This window comes from Aotus nancymaae, unplaced genomic scaffold (assembly GCF_030222135.1).
Source record: "Aotus nancymaae isolate 86718 unplaced genomic scaffold, 86718_ANA_hifiasm-v0.15.2.pri h1tg000064l_1, whole genome shotgun sequence".
NCBI classification, from domain to species: Eukaryota; Metazoa; Chordata; class Mammalia; order Primates; family Aotidae; genus Aotus; species Aotus nancymaae.
In genome coordinates this window covers 4245469-4265269 of record NW_026988479.1, presented here as the reverse complement: position 1 = coordinate 4265269, position 19801 = coordinate 4245469, and the positions used below count along the sequence as shown (strand labels likewise).

The 19801-nt window shown below is 37.6% G+C and overlaps 1 protein-coding gene across 1 annotated transcript in view; it reads right to left on the bottom strand.

The window, feature by feature from the left end:
- The window catches only part of SLC27A6 (solute carrier family 27 member 6), a 61141-nt gene extending 46126 nt beyond the window's left edge, over positions 1-15015 (bottom strand). Inside the window, exons 1-2 of the mRNA XM_012447965.2 lie at positions 13895-15015; positions 3197-3400 (exon numbers count right to left, since the gene is read on the bottom strand). Coding sequence (XP_012303388.2) covers positions 3197-3400; positions 13895-14384 — 694 coding nt within the window. The 5' untranslated portion in view covers positions 14385-15015. The remainder of the gene's footprint in view (positions 1-3196; positions 3401-13894) is intronic.
- Between the last annotated feature and the right edge of the window lie 4786 nt (positions 15016-19801).

Sequence of the window (19801 nt, the reverse complement as noted above, 5' to 3'; positions counted from 1 at the left end):
TATAACTAGAAAAGAAGTAATAGAAAGGAAGACTATGCTGATAACAACTACACTAGCAATTGACACAAAATATATCAAAGTAATCTATCTGCTTTGTAAAAGAGGCCATGTTGACTTTAGCAACACTCCTTTTATATGTTACTAAGTAAGACTGGATCTCAAACACTATGTAATTTCATAGTTGGCCTTTCTGGATAGGTCTAAGGTTCTAGAAATTAATACAGCAGTAGCACACATTTGGTTTCAGTAGCTGTCTGATAAAGAGTATTTAGGAGGTAAGTTTTTGTGAGTCTTCATGTGTCTGAAAATGTCTTTTTTTCCACCGATACACTTGAATGGCTGCTTGTACAGAATTCTAGGTAAGAAATTATTTTTATGCAGGACTTTTAAGGCATTGCCCTATAATCTTCTGACTTCCAGTATATATATTGAGAACTTGTCAGTCTTTCTAATTTCTTTTCCTTTGGATGCAACACAGTATTTCTATTTTTTCTATTTTTGGAATCTTCTATTAGTTTTCAGTAGTCTATAATCTCATGATGACATGTACTGGGACCAATCTCATCTATCCATTACACTGGGAAATTTTAGATCTTCTCAGTCTAAAAACTCAGGTCTTACAGTTCTAGATACTTTTTGAATTTGAAAAAAATATAATTTTCACACCCCCTTCTTCTCTTCCATTCTTTATTTCTGTGCTTTTTGCCCATTGCTTTTTTCTGTTACATTTATTTGTGTGTTCATCCTTTCATCTTTGGAACTCTTGATTTTTTGAAGATCAGCCCTCCTGGTCTGAATTGCTAATTTCCTAATCTTTTCTATTTTATTTTCCTTTTCTTACCTTTTGCTTTACTTTTTGAGAGATTTATTTTCCAACACTTGTGTTCTCTGAATATTCCTCTTTTTGTATTATGTTATTTTTATGTTATTGATACTTTTTTGTCCCTATCTTCCAGAATATTAGCAATAATAATCTTTTGAAAATTTCTCCTCTCTGTCAGTTTTTTCCGACATCCTTTTAATCTTTGGTTTGTATTGGTCTCAATCCAATCTAGGATATATTCAGGAGGATTTTTTTCAAATATCTGGAGACATTTGACTATCAGTTTATATTTTAAGATGCAAATGCAAAAACACAAAATAAACAAACAAAATATTAACTAGGATCTCTGCGCATGAAGAACACTTATTTACTAGTTGCTTTCAATGTCCAGGACATTCTGTTGGGGGATTCATCACTATCAGTGTCTTGCAATTTTTACATGTCGGCTATTCAGATTCCTCACACAAGAATCTTGAAGACTAAAACAGTCAAGTATTAAAGAGAAGTTATATATATTAAAGAGAAGTTTTATATATATATATGTATGTATGTATGTATGTATATCTATCTATCTATATAAGTATATACATATTTAGAGAGAGAGAGAGAGAGATTTTCTCTTATATCCCCTACTTTTTCAACCTCTGTTCTTCCAGGTATTTCCAGAAGTTAATCTTTTCCAGAGAATAAGCCTCAGGATTTCTATTAGGGTAGAAGAAGCAATCCAGTGCTACAGTTCCTTCTTAAACACACTTCCCAAAAGTTTCCTGTTTGTAGTTTCACATTTATTGCCTATTCTTTGAGGTACCTGGTACACAAGGGGTTTGGTGGGGGCAAATGAATTTTCTTCAAGGCTTCACCATAAGCTTCAGCTTCAGCTTCTTGGGTCTGCAGTGTCTGCCACCACACTCATTCATCATCTCCTTTTCTAAAATTTTGTAGCTGTCATCTCCAGTTCCATTCTTTTAGTCCTAAGGGACTATGTATCTATTCAATCTGCCAATTTCTAGACAGACCTGTTATTATTCAGTAGACCTGATTAGGTAGCCCCAAGAATCTCAGAGAAAAGCTCTCTGAGTCTGGACAGAGTAGCCACACACATATTAGCATTTCATTTATCAAAACGGTTCTAATTATAGTAAAAAAAAAAAAAAAATCTATTCTCCAGTCTAAAAGGGATCACAATTAGGCATTGAATCGTTTTTCAAAATGTAAGAAAAATTTGACTATGCAATAGTAGCTGCTTACAATACTACCTATGCACAAGAAATTAGTAACAGAACACTTTTGATTTGTCTATGTCAAATTAATAATAAAAGCCTATGTAGGCTACCATTAATATCATTCAGTTTTTCCTAGAAATCAATCAAGTTTAATTTTTTTTTATTATCTTTCTTTTTTTTTTAAAGACTTAGTCTCACTCTGTTGCCAAGGCTGGAGTACAGTGGTGCAGTCAGTTCTCCATAACACCAAACTTTTGGGATAGAATGATTCTCCTGCCTCAGCCTCCTGAGTAGCTGTTACTACAGGTGCATGCCACCATATCTGGCTATTTTTTAAAATTTTTTTGTAGATATGGGGTCTCACTATGTTGTCCAGACTGATCTCAAACACTTGACCCCAAGCAATTCTCCCACCTTGGCCTCCGAAGTGCTGTGATTATAGGTGTGAGCCACTGTGCCAGGCCCTTCTTTTGAATTATCAGGCAGTTTTATTTTTCTTTGTTATTGATGTTGTTTACTTAAAAAACAAAGTTTAGCTACTTGATTCTATTTTGCAACTTAGTCCAAACCTGCAATGCCTTCAAGATTTCGTGTTTGTCACATGATTCAATAACCCTAACCAAAATCAGGAGAGCCAGTTACAGGTGCCTAAAATGCAGTATAGCTGGATTATGCTTAGGATTTAATAACTTTCACAGGAATATAAAGAACTGTTTTCAAGCAGATCAACACATTTTTTAAATCCAAAAAGTAAGTAGAAACTATTTAAACTAACTAATTTCTTCATTTTAGATATCAGAAATTTGAGGATCAGAGAAGCTAACAAAGATCTTGCCCAAAAAGCCAAGTATTATACACTGAGCAACGAGGCTGGATCAAGGTGTTCCGATACTCCCATGCCCTTTGTACTACCAAACTTTAAGAAAATATTGTCAAATGGGACAAAGGCCAAATGAGCACGATGACTTGTCAAGTAAAAGTTAAAATAATTAACTTTCCATGAAATTTCTAGCATTCTGAGATCCTTACATCTTCTTGCAAGCATGCTTTCTCAGATGGTTGGTCACTACACATGGTAGAAATTTGCCCAACACTGTTGCTTTGCAAATTTGTTGCATCCATTTTATCCTTAAAAAGAATTGGATCATACCTGTTGTTCCAGAGGTAAAAATGTAAAGACAAGTAGACTTGAGGCATGAGACAACATGGCGGCTGCGTGGCACGGGCTCATCAGATGAGGTGCCCAGTTTTTCTTTGAGTGAAATTACACCTTGTGGAACAGAATCTTTCATCCCCCAAACACTGATATCTTCTGGGAGGCTTGGAAGGATTTCTTCTACACTTCCAAGCAAATCTAAAAGCCAAAGGGTTGGGAAGAGGTAAGCAAACTTTAAATCTCAAACCATTCACTTTGGATTTGTTTTTGTGTATTGGAACAGGGATCAAATGTAAATAAAAAGCTGATTTACTTCTCATGTTGGATAAGTAATATCACAGTCATTTTATGGTTCTGTTTCCACAGGACCAACTGAAAGGAAAATTCAGTCATCACCTGACAGACCAATGCAAGCAGTCCAATTCAGACTGAATTTGAGAGACTCTATTATGCAACTTATGGGTTTCAACCCATCAATTTTTAAATACAACTATTTAAAACTCTGTCTGAATCTAAATTTAGGATACTTCACTAAACAATTTCCTTGAAGTACAATTCAGTAGCTAGTTATTCTAAAACACCGCCTGTAGGCTACTCTTTAGTTCCACTGTATTGTAAAACATTTGGGAGTATCCCCTGACTGCTCTAAAATCACAAGATCATTGTGGTTTAGAAATCATTCTAAAGCCAAAATTTAAGTGAGTGTGGATTCCAAAAATGGAGGAGGGTGGGAGAGAGAGGTGAAGACTGAGAAATTACCTATTGGGTACAATGTTTACAATTCACAGTTCAGGTGATGGGCACATTAGAAGCTCAAACCTCACCATTAAGAAATATATCCATGTAACAATCCTGCACATGTACTCCCTGAATCCATAAAAATAAAAAATGAAACTAAAATTAAAAGCAATTAATACGTACTAGGTATAGGCCAAGTAAATTTTAAGTGAGGGGACTCAGAGAATTTCTCTGGATCACATTAATTAAAGACAAAAGCCTTTGAAAGCAAAAGGGGCAAAATAATGCCTTCCAGAAAATTCAGTGACACCCATGGTGCAAGGGAGGGTGTGACTGGCAGGTAAGAGTGGACCCTCCATCAGCAGCAGTAGGATGCAAGGCCTGGGCAAAAGCAAAGTCCAGCAGATAAGGAAGAGTAGAAAAGCCTGAAGAATCGGTGTCTTCAGGACTGAAGGACTTACGAATGCTGGCAAGATCAAGGGCCTAGGTCACAATTCAAGGTTCAGAAAGAAAAAGGGACACGTTTTTTAGGAAGGATCTGATACAAGGATAACAAAGGAACAATTGTCGAGTTAAGACTACGTTGAATTAATCTGTGAAACTGAACCAGACCTTCTTGATTTGCCCATTAACCCAGGAAAAAAAATGTCATCTGTTCCAGAGGGGAGAAGTGGTGGAAACCAAAAGAGACAGAAGGTGGGAAAGGGTCCTTGATGAGAAAATAATTAAGCATTGAGGTACCTAACACTCTACGTGTTACAAAAGAAACAAGACGTTGTAATTCATATACAGTCTTTTGTGTAAGAAAGTGAAGTATCATTTTTTTCTCCAGAGTAGAGAGGCATACAATTATTTATATTATTTAGATTCTTCTTGAATTCACCATTCCCTTACTTTAGCATGGATCTCTGTCATAAAGTTCAACTTTTATATTCTACGTGGCAATTCTGATTTCATTTCCTTATGTATATAATATGCTATACATTTAGAAGGTCCAAGGGATTTCTAAATGCTATATAGCTTATCTTAAAATCTATATTAAAATCCTTGGGGATATTAAACAATAGTACCCCACTAGCCTTTTGGAGTTAGTAAAAGGAAAACCAAATATTACTGGAAACTACCAGAAGCTAAGAGACAAGAAAAGATTCTTGGATCCTTCTGAGGGAGCAGAGCCCTGCTGACACCTTTATTTTGGATGTCTAGCCCTGAGAACTGTGAGAGAATAAATTTCTTTTGTTTTAAGCCATCAAGTTTGTGGTACTTCAGTATAGCAGCCTTAGAAAACTCATACATCAAGCTCACAAGTTGGTGGATGGTAGAATTAGTCATCTAAACTATATACTAATTAACTCTAAAACTATAAAATTACCTCATACAAGAAATGAATGGCAAAAAGGAAGAAATAATGGCATCAAATGTAAAATAAATCCAGATTGGCCAGGCCTGGTGGCTCACGCCTGTAATCCCAGCACTTTAGGAGGCCACAGCAGGTGCATCACCTGTGTTCAGGAGTTCGAGACCAGCCTGACCAACATAGTGAAACCTCATCTCTACTAAGAATACAAAAAAATTAGCCAGTCTTGGTGGTGGGTGCCTTTAATCCCATTTACTCAGAAGGATGAGGTGGGAGAATCACTTGAACCAGGGAGGCAGAGGTTGCAGTGAGCCGAGATCGCACCATTGCACTCCAGCCTGGGCAACAAGAGCAAAACTCTGTCTCAAAAAAAAAAAAAAATTTCAGATCAGAATGCTTAGGTACTGTCCATAAAAATAAATATGGACCTTTACACCTAAAGCAATTATATTTCTTTCTAATTTTTTAAAGAAAACTTTAAAAATAATCACGATATATTCTGCTTTGAATCTGAATTCAGAGTTCTGCATTAAACATTTTCCTGGAAACATAAATCAGTATCTGGTTCCCTCAAAAAGCCAACTGTCAGTCATTGGATTAGTTATATAATGCAATACATTAGGGGAAAAACTCTTACTTTCATGAAATCTATAACCCAGATTGATCACAAAACAGCAGAAAGAGAAATATGTCAAGTGGGACTAAGAAGTTTATAAATAAAAACTGTATGAAAGTAGAAGGCAATAGAAATTCTGGGTTGATTCCCTAGAGTATAGGATTTTCAGCTAGAAAATCTGGATTCAAACACCACTTCTGACACTTGCTAGTTGTGTGACCTTGGACAAGTCGCTTTATTTCTCTGAGCCTCCCTTTTGAAAAGTGACTCCATACAACTTATACAGTTATTGGGATAATTAAATGGTCTATGTAAAGCATTCCTTATGGTGTCTGACCCAGAATCAGTCCTTCTTAAATGGTGACTGCAGTGGTGGTGGTTATTACTACTACTGTCGGTTGTGATGATGATGAAGATGATGATGATGACATATAATGAGCTCAACTTCATTAAATAGAGAGCTGAAGGATGAAAAGAGGAGATCATAGATGCTGGAAGGGAGATGAACAGATTGGGAATCCAGGTCCTTACATGGGAGAAGTGCTTCTACTGATTCTGTCCTGTTTTGTTTCCATCAAACCACGCTCTTCCTCTTCCTGCCCAAAAGTATATAACCAGGCAGGGTGAGTTGGAGCTTCATTCCTCGCTTAGCATAGCAAAGTTCTCGAGGAGTGAAATACAAAATTGATGAATAACAGAATCACAAGTCTTTCTATTTCAATAACACATTTTTCCCTGCATGATTTAACTGCCCTGATTATATGTACACAAGTTTCTAAGTGGGTTTATGTGTTTTCACTCTCAGTTGTTCCCACATTTTTGAAGGGAGCAGATAGAATATTATAATAATACGTTATATATATATATATATATATTTTTTTATTTTATTTTTATTTATTTATTTTTTTTTTTGAGACGGAGTTTCGCTCTTTTTACCCAGGCTGGAGTGCAATGGCGCGATCTCGGCTCACCGCAACCTCCGTCTCCTGCGTTCAGGCAATTCTCCTGCCTCAGCCTCCTGAGTAGCTGGGATTACAGGCATGTGCCACCATGCTCAGCTAATTTTTTGTATTTTATTTTTTTTTAGTAGAGACGGGGTTTCACCATGTTGACCAGGATGGTCTCGATCTCTTGACCTCGTGATCCACCCGCCTCAATCTCCCAAAGTGCTGGGTATATTATTATTATAAGCAAAGTTACCCAAAAAAGAAAAAGTCAAACACCTCATTTGATGTTATTTCTAATACATTTTCTGTTGCCAATGAATAGTTATTACTGAAATGGCACAAAAAGTCATGTTGCATCTGGCTTGCTATTATTAAGTAAGAAAGTGGTGAAATTAGAAGAGTTAATGCAGATCAAAGCAACCTACAGACAGACTCATTAGTAAGTAAATTATATTTACATATTTAAGGCAGTGAATACTAAGGTAGTATTTCTGCAAGACTCAGATCCCATGAGGGCTACTTTCCTCATGCCCTCTTAGTTATTAACAGTAGAAGAACCCTCCTTTTTTTGGCCACAGAAGAGCTAACCACCTTACTCCAAACTTGTGTCTGAGAGCATTGCAACCTTGGCTGCTGAGGGTTGGGAAGTACTTATGGATGTACTGCTACTGGAGAGGACAAGAAAGCTGTTCAAGCCCAACTCACTAGGGTTGTGTAACACACTTACGTGGGTTTCCCTCCATTCAACAAATCTCAAATGAAGAGGCCTGGACAAAAGTGACTTTTTATATGGGTGTCTGTCTCTGCCATTATGCAATTAAAAATGATGATTGTATCCATTTATTGAATATATTTTATGGTCCTGGTATTCTGTTGGCTCCTTTACATTTAATTCACACAAGACCCAATGATAATCATTGGGTCAAATCTAAGTGATCAAATCTAAGTGACATAGCCTAGTACACTCTTAGGCTGTATGATATAGCCTATTACTCCTAGGCTACAAACCAGTACACCATGTTACTGTACTGAAAATTGCAGGCAATTCTAACATAGTAATACGTGTTTGTGTATTTAACTATAGCTAAACATAGAAAAGGTACAATAAACATAGAGTATTACAGTCCTATGGGACAATCACCACATATGCATTCCATCGTTGGCTGAAATATCTTTATAACGATTTTGCCTTCTATTTTTAAGTTATACATCCTGGAACTATGTATTCAGGCATTTCCATCTAGCTTCAAATCATAATGTAGTTTGTTTGAAATAGGACCTTAAACATATTGTTTTGGTGCATTTTAGAAAAATTCTATTTTTCATAAGTCATATAGAACCAATTCCAAACAGGTTTCATAGGTCATGCCAGATAATGTGCACTGTGATAGGTGAAGTTTTCATCAGCGCTGGTATCTGATAACTGTCTTTAGGAATAAGTCAAAGGAAAAGGTTTCAGCTAAACCATGAGGCAAATATTGTTATTGTTACTAACAAAAATAATAGTTGCCATGCACTCAAGGGGAGACAGGCAAAGTGCTATATTTTAGAAACTGAAATGGTAAAAAATTAAGTAAGTTGTTTAAGGTAACACAGCTTAGTAGGTTGCAGAGTAAAGCCTCAAAACGTGGTCTCTGATTTAAGACTGCTAGACTATATAGTCCAATTGTTTCTGAGACTGTCAATTACACTTTGATATAACTGAAAAAATACACATTCAGGCTACACAAAATACAAAAATAAAATCTGCTAATATTAAGACACCAAGTTTTTTTATACACAGATAATTTTTAAAAGTCAAAATTTTTACATTACTATTATTTCCTTCCAACATAGTCTGAAGACTCAAAAATACTTACAGATGTCTTATATCTGTGTATTTTGGATTAAAACAAATATCAAATCACATCCCAAATTTTCCTGGGAAACTTATTGAAAATTAAAGTGTTTGAGATTAAACCTAGAGCTTTACCCCAATTTTTCATCTCTGATACTGCTAATATCATCTGCTGCCAGGATTATCATCTACTAATCTATGCTTTTATCTTTACTTAGAACAAACAGAACTATGTTGGGGTGCTTTTATATCATTTAAAATTTGTATGTGATTATATCCTTTGGCATGTTTAGTCATTATAACAATGCTGATGATGATAAATAACAAGCCTTGCCATTTTAAAGTACCTTATAGATTACAACATGTTTTTACGTGTTATTTTTGGTGATACACACTTACAGCCATGAGAGGTAAATATTAACCTTATTTCAAGGATGAGGGAAGCCTGGTTATAGTGGGTACATAATCTACTCAAGCTCATACATCTAGGCAAGGTGGCATGGGAACTGGAGTCCAGATTTTCAAAATCATGCAAAATCATAAAAGGCTGCTGGGTTTACCTTTGTCTTTTTCTTCCTTTCTGTTCCTGTTCATTCCCTCATCTCCATCTTCTCCCTTCCCCTCTCCTTTTCTCCCTTTTTCCCCCACCCCTTTCCTTTTCTCTCTTACCTTCTCTCTATCCATCTGCTTTCAGTACCTTTTCCACTGAGCTCACCTGCCTCAGGTGCTCTATGTGTAGTTACAGTGACTCCCTGCAATCATAAAGTTCTCTCAGCCAATTCACAGACAGATATTGATGCACCCTTGAGGAATAGTTCAAGAACTGGATTGTAAACTCTTGAACTGAGGAAGTTTGTTTTGTTCACTGCTAAATTTTCAGGACTTAACACAAAGGAGATATTCAACAAATATTTATTACCTGGATGAATGAGTGAATGAATGACATAATAAAAACTATGAGATCCATGTGAACACTTGGTAACTTTTAATTTACTTGTATATTTTTGCAAAAAGTTGTCCACTCTCTACTGCTCATTTTGTAACTGGTTTTGAGGGTGGCAATATGGTTGGGATTTATCGTGTTGATGTCAGTGTCATTAATCATCACTCCCAAAAGGTACAAAGCGCTTTAGACATACTAAGCACCCACAAGGTTTCAGATTTACTTGTGTATAGTATATATTTTTTTCTTCATTCTTTCTTAATATACCACATATTAAATCATTATAATTATAAATAGATAACTTTAAAAAACTATTCAATTACCCTGAACTCTTTCAATTTAGATTTGATAGTATTTTATGGTTCAACATATTTTGAAGAATTTCAGATTTCTCTTCATAAGAGGTAAAAATCCTGTGTCTTCTCTATAAACACACAATAATGCATGCAGCCTTGCACTGTTAGTTTTCATGAACTGTTACATTGAAACCGTACAGGACAAACGTTCTTGTTAACAACCAAGCCATTGTAATCCTCCAAATGACTTTCAACCATAAAGGCAATTGCTTTTTAAAGACTAAGAAGAGTCAGAGGAAAAATAAAGATCCTTTTAAACAGGTTTTTATTTTTGTTTTTGAGACTGAGTTTTGTTCTTGTTGCCCAGGCTGGAGTGCAGCAGTGCAATCTCGGCTCACTGCCACCTCCGCCTCCCAGGTTCAAGAGAGTCCCCTGCCACAGCCTCCTGAGTAGCTGAAATTAGAGGCATGCACCACCATGCCCGGCTAATTTTGTATTTGAGTAGAGACAGGTTTTTACCCTGTTGGTTAGGCTGGTCTCAACTTTTGACCCTAGGTGATTTGCCTGCCTTGGCCTCCAAAAGTGCTGGGTTTACAGGCATGAGCCACCATGCCCGGCCTCTTTTATGTTTTATAGAAAGTGTTATGTATGCTGATAGATAAAATACATAGCTCATGTGAACTTTTATTATCTTACCTACACACTATGATGTCCATACATGATATCTATTTTACGTTTCAGGACATTTCTAAATTTCTACTTGCATGTAGTAGAATAGGCTGTTTGGCATTTATTTTTTTTCTTTTTCATTCCTAGACTCAGCTAGGTCAACAGTTACTTCTGTTACAAAAGAAAACAGTTGATTTTAATAGGAAGTTTAAATGGCTTCATGGTTCAGTAGCTAGAAAAGACAGTGTTCTAAGCACTGATACATACATGGTTTCCTCTTTACTGTCCGTGGAGACACTGACTCTAGGGTTTTTATTTATAGTATCTGTTGAACATGTATTTACTGAAAGAGAATGATGCTTGAATACTGTCAGGAGCAAAAATAATGTAAAGAAAGGTTATGACTCCTTAGAGAGGTGGCAAGGCTGAATGTGAGAAATACACGTTATGGTATCAGAGAAACATGGGCTTGAACCCTAACTCTGCCATTAACTTACTACTAACACATAGTGTGATAATAACATTTTGGTCAGTGACAGACCACGTATACAATAGTAGTCCCATAAGATTCTAGCACCATATTTTTACTGTTCCTTTTCTGTTTTCACTTAAAAATACTTACCACCATTGTGTTCCAATTGCCTACAATATTCAGTACAGTAATAGCCTGTACAAGTTTGTAGCCTAGGAGCAATAGGCCACATCACAGAGTCTAGATATATAGTAAACTATGCCATTTAGGTTTGTGTAGGTACACTCTATGATGTTCCCACAACAACAAAATTGCCTAACACATTTCTTTTTTTTTTAGGGGGTGGGTCTCGCTCTACCCACCAGGCTGGAGTGCAGTTGCACAATCTTGGCTCACTGCAACCTCGGCCTCCCAGATTCAAGTGATTTTCCTGCCTCAGCCTCCCAAGTAGCTGGGATTACAAGTGCCTGCTGCCACGCCTGGCTAATTTTTATATTTTTAGTAGAGATGGGGTTTCACCATGTTGGCTAGGCTGGTCTCAAACTCCTGACCTCAGGTGATTGTTCCATCTCAGCCACCCAAAGTGCTGGAATTACAGGTGTGAGCCATCTTGCCTGGCCCACCTAACACATTTCTAAGAAAGTATCCTGTCGTTAAGTGATTCATGACTGTACATACTACTCTTTCTAACAGCTAACATCAAATAAGGTTGTAACAGCAAAATCCAAATGAAATCCCTTATTAAAGCCCCAGGATTACTCTATAATCATAATAGAAATCATTTAAATTCACTAAAGATCTAGTTAGTACATTCCAGGCACTCAGCTAGCCACTTTATGAGAGGTGTATCATTTAATCCTCAGAATTATACTGTGAAAAAGCTGGTATCATCACCATTTTAAAACTAAGTAAAGTGAGAGCCAGGGTAACTGACAACATTATCTTTAACCACGCAGCTAGGAAGTGGCAGACCATACATGAAAGTCGGGTCTGTCTGGCTTATCTCTGAGCCACATGATTCATCTTTTTTTAATGTGCTAAAAACAAAACAACCAAGGAGACTCCAGATGCCAACAACACAGTGTTTTAAGTATAAAAGTGATTCTGATCTAAGGTACATCTTATTATAAAATCTGTTAATTAAAATAGAATTTTTCAGTCTTTGGAAAACATATATCTTATTTATGTTTGAAAGTATGCCAGAAAGAATGGTTGACTTCTCCAGCAACCTACTTACTGAGCCAATCAACTAAATAGTCTTGGTTTAAAACTTCAGCATCTCAAAGTGGCTTTTTTAAATGCAAAAACTGACTGTTGGTGTTAAAAACAAAATAAGAAAACAATGCAATTAGTTATTAGTAAGCAAAGTAAAAGCTGCCACAGCAAAACTGCAGAATTAATTGGTCTTAGTCAAACAACAATTCGATCAACAGAAAAGTTTGAATGCTCTATTCTGAGAGGTAACCAGTCCTATGTACTTTAAGATGAATCTCTCAGGAAAGCAGCTTTGGAATGCTTCCTTGGCCTCAACACCATGGCCATAGAAATCTTTCAGGGATACTGGGGCCCTCTTTGTTGGCCCTTCTAAACATAACTTATAGCTTTATCAATTATTAGCACAACTTGGAGTTTACATTTGCTCCTAGACCCTTTCCTCCTGTAGTGTAAAGAAGCTTAAAATCTGTGCTCAAGAATAAACATTTGCCACTTTATCAGATCATAAGTTGAACTGAAAAGAACTAGGAAGAGTGATAGCTTTAAATGATAGCCTGTTTTCTGTATACAGCCTAATTCATTTTTGTTTGATATACAAATATTGTATGATAAAGGTTATGTGGAAAGTTCTGTGCCTTGGAGTTCATCAGTGTATAAATATATTTTTCTATACTGTTCTGTGAGTCTAAAAACTTTATATGAGGTATCGCTATGTACCTATTAATCTAATATACTTAAATATTTTTATTAGGATCCTTGCACTTCCTCTTTCTGCACCATTCTTCCCCATGCAAGAAGAATCTTCATAAACCATTTAGATTATACCAAATAAGAATCAATTTTCATATTTCAATTCTATTTTTTTAAACAACCCATCTTCCTAGGTTCTTTACTAATTAGCCACTAAACCACAGACTTTATTTACAGTTCAGTGTAAATATGTGTAGCCTAAGATGTCTTAACTCCAACATAGGGGGAGGAGGAAGAGTAGAACTTAGTGAAAAAAAGAAAAGGATGCATGCATAGATCAGGAGAAGAAATAGAAAGGGACCTAGATTCAGCCAAGAGCCCACCTTCTGGCTCACAGGTGGGAGGGCAATCTTGCCAGGTAAGTCCTAGCTTGCAGACTTTATAAAATAAGAGCAGACACGAAGAAAGGAATTCATGCACTTTCCATTAAACATAATCTGTTCTGCAAATGTAGTCATCCTTGATAAAGTATAATTAGAGGTAGGTAGGTGTGCCACAATGAAGATAACTTTCCTATTCATCGTTTTGCCAAAGCTGATAAAATTTAGAACTGACCAAGTTCTCTATGTGTTCTTGCACTCACTAAAGGTACCAATGGCAGTAAAACTGTCCCTGTCTCAAAATGGTAGGAAGCAGAGATTTCATAAAAGTTTTCTGAAACTGTATGTGCTTGAAAGGAGGAGATAGGTGTTAAGCCACCAGTCACAGAATCATAAAACTATTTTGTACTCTTAACATGCACACTTTACTCACCCAAAGTATTAGTTATGAATTATCCTAAAGAAAAAAAAAAAGGGTAGGAAAGCAGATGGGTTACTATTCTGTATTAGCAGACCACACCCCATACTCTACCTTCGCCCACCACTAGGGCCGTGGGCCCACAGGTGCGGATGCAATTCAGGAGGGAATTGGCGCGAATGTTGGAGTTGAGGAAGGCTACCACGCAGCCCAGCTTCGCCAGCCCGAACCACACGTGAATGAAGTCCGGCTCATTGCTCATCAGCAGAGCCACCGTGTCCCCCTTTTTCAGCGAGGAATGGTTCAGGAAGACATGGGCCACTCTGCTACTCCTTTTGTCTACATCCTGATAGGTGTAGATGTCTCCCTCATAGATGATGAAAGGTTTCCGAGGTTGCCTTTTGGCATGAATCAAGAATTTATCCAGCACAGTCACCAGCTCCCCTCTCTTTTTATACTTCTCCAGCCGAATTCCAACGAGCACCACCTTCAACAGGAACCAGAAGTCATCCCAAAAGTAAGGGAACAGGAGTTTCTGCAGGAAGTGCAGGACGACCATTCCAGCCCCTAGAACTGTTAGCCATGACAGAAGCATGGGGGCCATGGGGCCAGAAGGCAGCTCTGCTCTCAGCCCCACCAGCGTCCTTCTCTTCCAGGCACAGCTGTCCGCGCAGACCGCAGGTCTCCCTACTCAGGGCTGACACCTCAAGTTCTTGTCAGATTTTCCGGTGCGGGTGGGGGAGGATCCTGCGAAACAGAATCAGAGGTTTGCACCGAAAAGGTCGCCCCAAGGGGTGCTGAAGATTAGGTTTGAGTCACTGGGAGGCTGGAGAGCAGGGAGCCTCTGACCACTGCGAGAAACCAAGACAGGCACCCTCAGGGGTCTTGGAATCTGCTACCCCAGCGCTGCACCCTTGCCTCCCAACCGCGACAGCAGCCCCTCCCCGGCCAGGTTCTCCAGGACTTCCAAGCCCTCTTCTCTGTGAGGGCTGGGTCAGTCCTCTCTGCTTCTTCGACCCTAAGCAAACCCCAAGCAAACCCCACCACGCTCAGAAGGTGGTCCAGGGGCAGATGCTTTTTCCCCTTGGCGTACTTTCCTGCAATCGTGACTTGGAGGCTGAATTCGAGCCAGGAAAAGCAGGGGTGATGATGATTGAGAAGTGCAGTGATTTACAGTCTCTACGCACCAGAAGCAGGGGCTCAGGACCGCGCAGGGGCTCAAGACCACGCCTCTGCTGCGAGCCGGTTCCAGGCTCCTGAGCGCCGCCCCCGCCCAGCCCCGCCCAGCCCCGCCCAGCGCCCAGGAGCTCCCCTCACGCACCAGGTCCGGAGAACTGCTCCCAGGTGACCCACGCGCCCGCTGGAAAAGGCTGCCTCTACCCCAGCCGCAGCTGGCACTCTAAGTGTCGTTACGCTGGCCCGATGTACCTCTCCTCCGAACCGCACTAGGAGTGTTGCCCGCCTACCTTTGGCCTCCAGGCTCTGGGCCAACCACATCCCCTGGCGCGCGGCAGCTGGGACAACCTGGGCCCCTCCGCCTGCTCCTCCCTGGGCGCGCGTCCGACCACCTAGATCGGGGTGGAGAGCCGACCTGCTCATACACCAGGGAGGAGGCACGCGACTGGCGTCTCCGGCGGGGAGCGATGTGACAGTCCCAGGGATCTCAAAGGCTTGGGGTTGCAGGAGAACCAGGTTGCTGGAACTGGGTGGTGCGGAGGCCCTGGCTAGGCTGTTAAGGTAGAACAGTGTTGCACAAAAGGTCATCCATTGAATCAATTAATAAGAACTAAACTAGAGAACGGAAAGAAAAGAACAAACATCAAAAAATTGCAGAGAGAGAGAGGAGGGGAGTGAGGGAATATTTATGAACTGGACAGATTCAATAATATTCTATAAGAAAGAAAGGAATATTTGAACACACCACAAAATTGTACTGTCTTTTACAAAATGTATTTTTGAAAACATGTTGATAGGTTGGTTTTCACATTTATATTAGCACGATATCGTTAGAGGGCCAAGATAGTGCATTTTACAAAATTTGGCAACAATATTGATTAATTTGAGAGCTTCAGTCAATATCCACATTTAAAAATAAAAACGAATCTTATAATGCTATTTTTGGTCCTTAAAAATAACAAGATTCCCCCCTTCCTGAGACAGACCAAATAAAGAATTGTCATGTCTTCAAACTAAGTATTCTAAAGGGAGTGGGAAGGTGGAGAGTTAACAAGTAAATGAAAAGGACAGTAAAATTTCATACAAAGATGGAATTTTACTAAAGGTAGAAAAACTAAAGCACATTTCATTACACTTTTTTTTTTGTAGCAGACACCATCATCCCAGCTGTCTGCTTTTAAGTGTGTATAAATGGTTAATTGCATGTATTAAAATAATTAAGGATTGCCTCACATTGTCAGGCATTTCTCCCTTCTGCCTCATGTTCTGCAGACAGATTCTGGCTAACCTCAGATTCCATAATAAAAGAAAAACTGATAATTCTAAAGACGAACTCCAGATTATTAATCTGAAAATGATTACTCTGAAGTCACAGTAAAGAGCTCTTAAAGCCAAAGGAACATAGGCTCTTAAAGCCCCTTTCTGTAAATGACAAAAAAACGCGTTCTAAATTTACTCAGGAGCTCTGATCTTTTCAATTCAGAAATATCTCTTTAATTAGGAAAACAGTATCAAGTAGCTTATAATTTGAAAAGTTTAGAACTTAAAAAGCATCTTTGACATGCGATTGTTTTCTCTCCTAGTCTAATTAAGTCACCTAGAAATAACAACATTTAAAGAATATGGAACAGTTGGTCTCAGACTTTTATATTTTTAAATAAGTAAAATCTGTCCTTCTTCAATGGAAAAAAAATAGTACACTAACATAGGCATGGGATTTCTTTTATTTTGCTACATTTAAAACATTAAGCACACATTACAACACTGACCATCTGCTGTTACCACTGTTTCATAAAGGGAGAGTTTATTTCAACATTTAAAAGAAGGAAGGGAATACCATTATAGTAGAGGACCACATTTTAAAATGAATAAAATTAGATTCACAGAAAAAAAACCTCATTTTGCTACACTTATTTTTCTTATCATGGACATTCTAATATCATACCAAGGCATGGAACTAAATTTTTAGCAACTATGGATATAATGAATCTAGAATATATTTGTCACCATAAATATGAGTTTGTTTGATTTATTAGGAAAAACTACGGGTAAGTATATGTTGGGACAGAATTTGTGCTAACCAAAACCAATTTTATGCCTGAAATTTCACCATGGAAGAGGTAATCAATGAAAAAACTTGGGACAGTTAACAATATTGTGTATATTCCTATATTAGCCCATGTGTCTGTTTCTATTTTATCCAGAAATTTTGCATTCACTTTCAAATGCTACCAAAGGCAGCCAAGTAAAATAGATACAATTTTTAGCTACAATAGTTAATTATTTTGAAATGGGAGAAATATGCAAGAGTTAGTTCAAGTGAGTAACTCTATCATTTAACTAAAATAAACACATTGAAATCATCTAGACATTCCTGTTAATATTACTTTTGACTAGGAACAGTGCAATATTTCTCTGGTTCTCCTTTAGAAAATATAAATATTTTGTTTTTGTTTAATGTTATTTGAAAATAAAAATATTGTGACTAAATGAAAATCAACACTAAGAACAAGTTTATTTTCAATCTACATATGCTCTCCTCAACCCCTTCTTCCTTTCTGATTTCACTTTCCTCTTTAACCCACTACCAATCATCTTTGCCCCCTCAGTTCTATAGAGGATGAATTATTTAGTGAGTAGATCAAAGTAAGACTGAACAAATAGCAGCATATGACAGACATGAACTCATTTTATGCCCACGGGATTTTGCCACTGTAACCTAAGAATTCTGACTCCGTGCTGTCAAATCACTTGTCTTCAGAAGTCTTCTGATGCAATTCTATAGCAATCATCATTTGGATTACGGAAAGTTTGAGTAAAAAACAAGAGAGAGATTCAGAAAGATTCCAAATAATGCTGAGTTGGTGGCAAAATGTCATGATGAGTGGTTGCAATGGGCCAAGAAGCTCTGAATATCTAGACTGCAGCTGGGGCTTGGAAAAAGGGGATGGCAATGAAGTGAGTGAGAAAGTTGAATGGCTCTAAAAATGAATGGGAGAACGCTTAATGCAGGAGTCATCCACTTTACAATTCTACCTAGGAATAGGGTCCTGCTCAGTTTTTAATTACTGCTTTTAGGATCTGATAATAACTTGGGTTTTCATGGGAAGCTTACTCTTCCTATAATCTAATGTTTATTTGTATTAATGAATAATCATTGCCCAGAAAATTATTTGACACAAGGACTCATGAAGCAAACTGAACATTAAAAATGAGGCATGCTGTTTGAGAATTGGCGGCTGTTAACATTACTACATGTCAGACACATCAAACACTTCTTAAAATATAAAAATTTTATAGCACCAAATAAGTGATCCTATAATGATAGACTTGAGAAAAATTTCCAAACAAATGAAATATTTAACTATCATTTCCACCACTCATTACAAACTATGCCTAAAAATTTATGCTAGTCAGGACCCTGCCAAGAAGGTATTTTACACATGTATTTTATTCATGTTTAAAAAAAAAAAAAAACAGCTGTCTTATATCCAGATACGTCTAGTTACGACAATTCCCCTTTTTCAGTGTTGACAGAATTTACGGTTTGGAAACGATATTTATGTAAAATTTATCACTGACACTGAGTCCTCAAGCCAGCTTCGCTTCTATTTTATAAACCACCTACATGGAGGCAGTTCATCTAATCATTAGTGAGGTAAATCAAAGACACTGTCCAGTAACTTTTGTTAGGAATTAACAACGCTCCAGTGTTGCATTGAGTCATTCCAAGTGCTCCCACTCTTGCATGTCCCAGAAGGTCTAAGATTTAGTCTCGAAGGTGTATGAGGGGAGAGTGGGACTTTGGAGATTTACAGTAGAGATACCATCTCAATATATTCTAAAAATTTACAACACTTAATTTTTTCTTAAATGTTTTTTTCAATGACTTGATCATAATAACTATCTTTCTTTGGGTAGGCAGGTGGTTTAGCACTGGTGGTCCAGGGATGGCAAGATTCTGCCAACTGGAGGTCTCTGCTTACCAGTTCAAGGCAGCTGCTTCAGCTCCTGCTCTCTCCTGGCCATCAGGATAGGAAAATGAGCCCAGGAAAGTCATAGCCAATTGCTGTTTTTTTGTTTCAATTTTAAGTTTTAGCTTTTCATTAAATAAAAAATTTGAAACATTTTTTATCCTCATAAATAATGGGAGAAACAATAAAATATTGACCCACCCCCTCAATATGCTCATCACACAGGTTTAATTATTGTTAGTATTATATTCAAATTGTCTTATCTATTTGTTTTTAGATATTTTAAATAAATTGCAGACATGGCATTTCTCTTCCAAATATCTCAGGCTGCATCTCCTACAAATAGACATTTTCCTACCTAATCACAATACCATGATCAATCCTGATGAAATTAACAATTCTTTAATACCATCTAATATTTAGTCCACATTTAAGTTTTTTCAAAATGTATTATAGAGTTTATTTGTCTAAACTGGAATCAATTTCCTATCACAACTTCTTCATCTTTGCCAGAGATTTACTTGTTAGAGAGAACAGGCCACAGATCTTGTGGAGTGTCCCACTTACTGCAATCGTCTGACTGCTTCTCCCTGCTCTCATTTAATGTGTTCCTCTGTCCCCTAATTGCCCCTAAAACATATCAAGTCTAATTATCATGTTTAATTTCATGTAGACTACTAATTAGACTTAAAGCCTTCATGAAATTCAGGTTAAACATTTTGGCAAGAATATTTCATAGGTGATGCTATGTACTTTATGTCATATTACATGAGGATAAACCTAATATCTGCTTGGTGTGAATTAGACAACACATTGCTATTGATGATGATACCTGACTACAGGTTTGAGGTGGTCACATTTGGTTATGTTT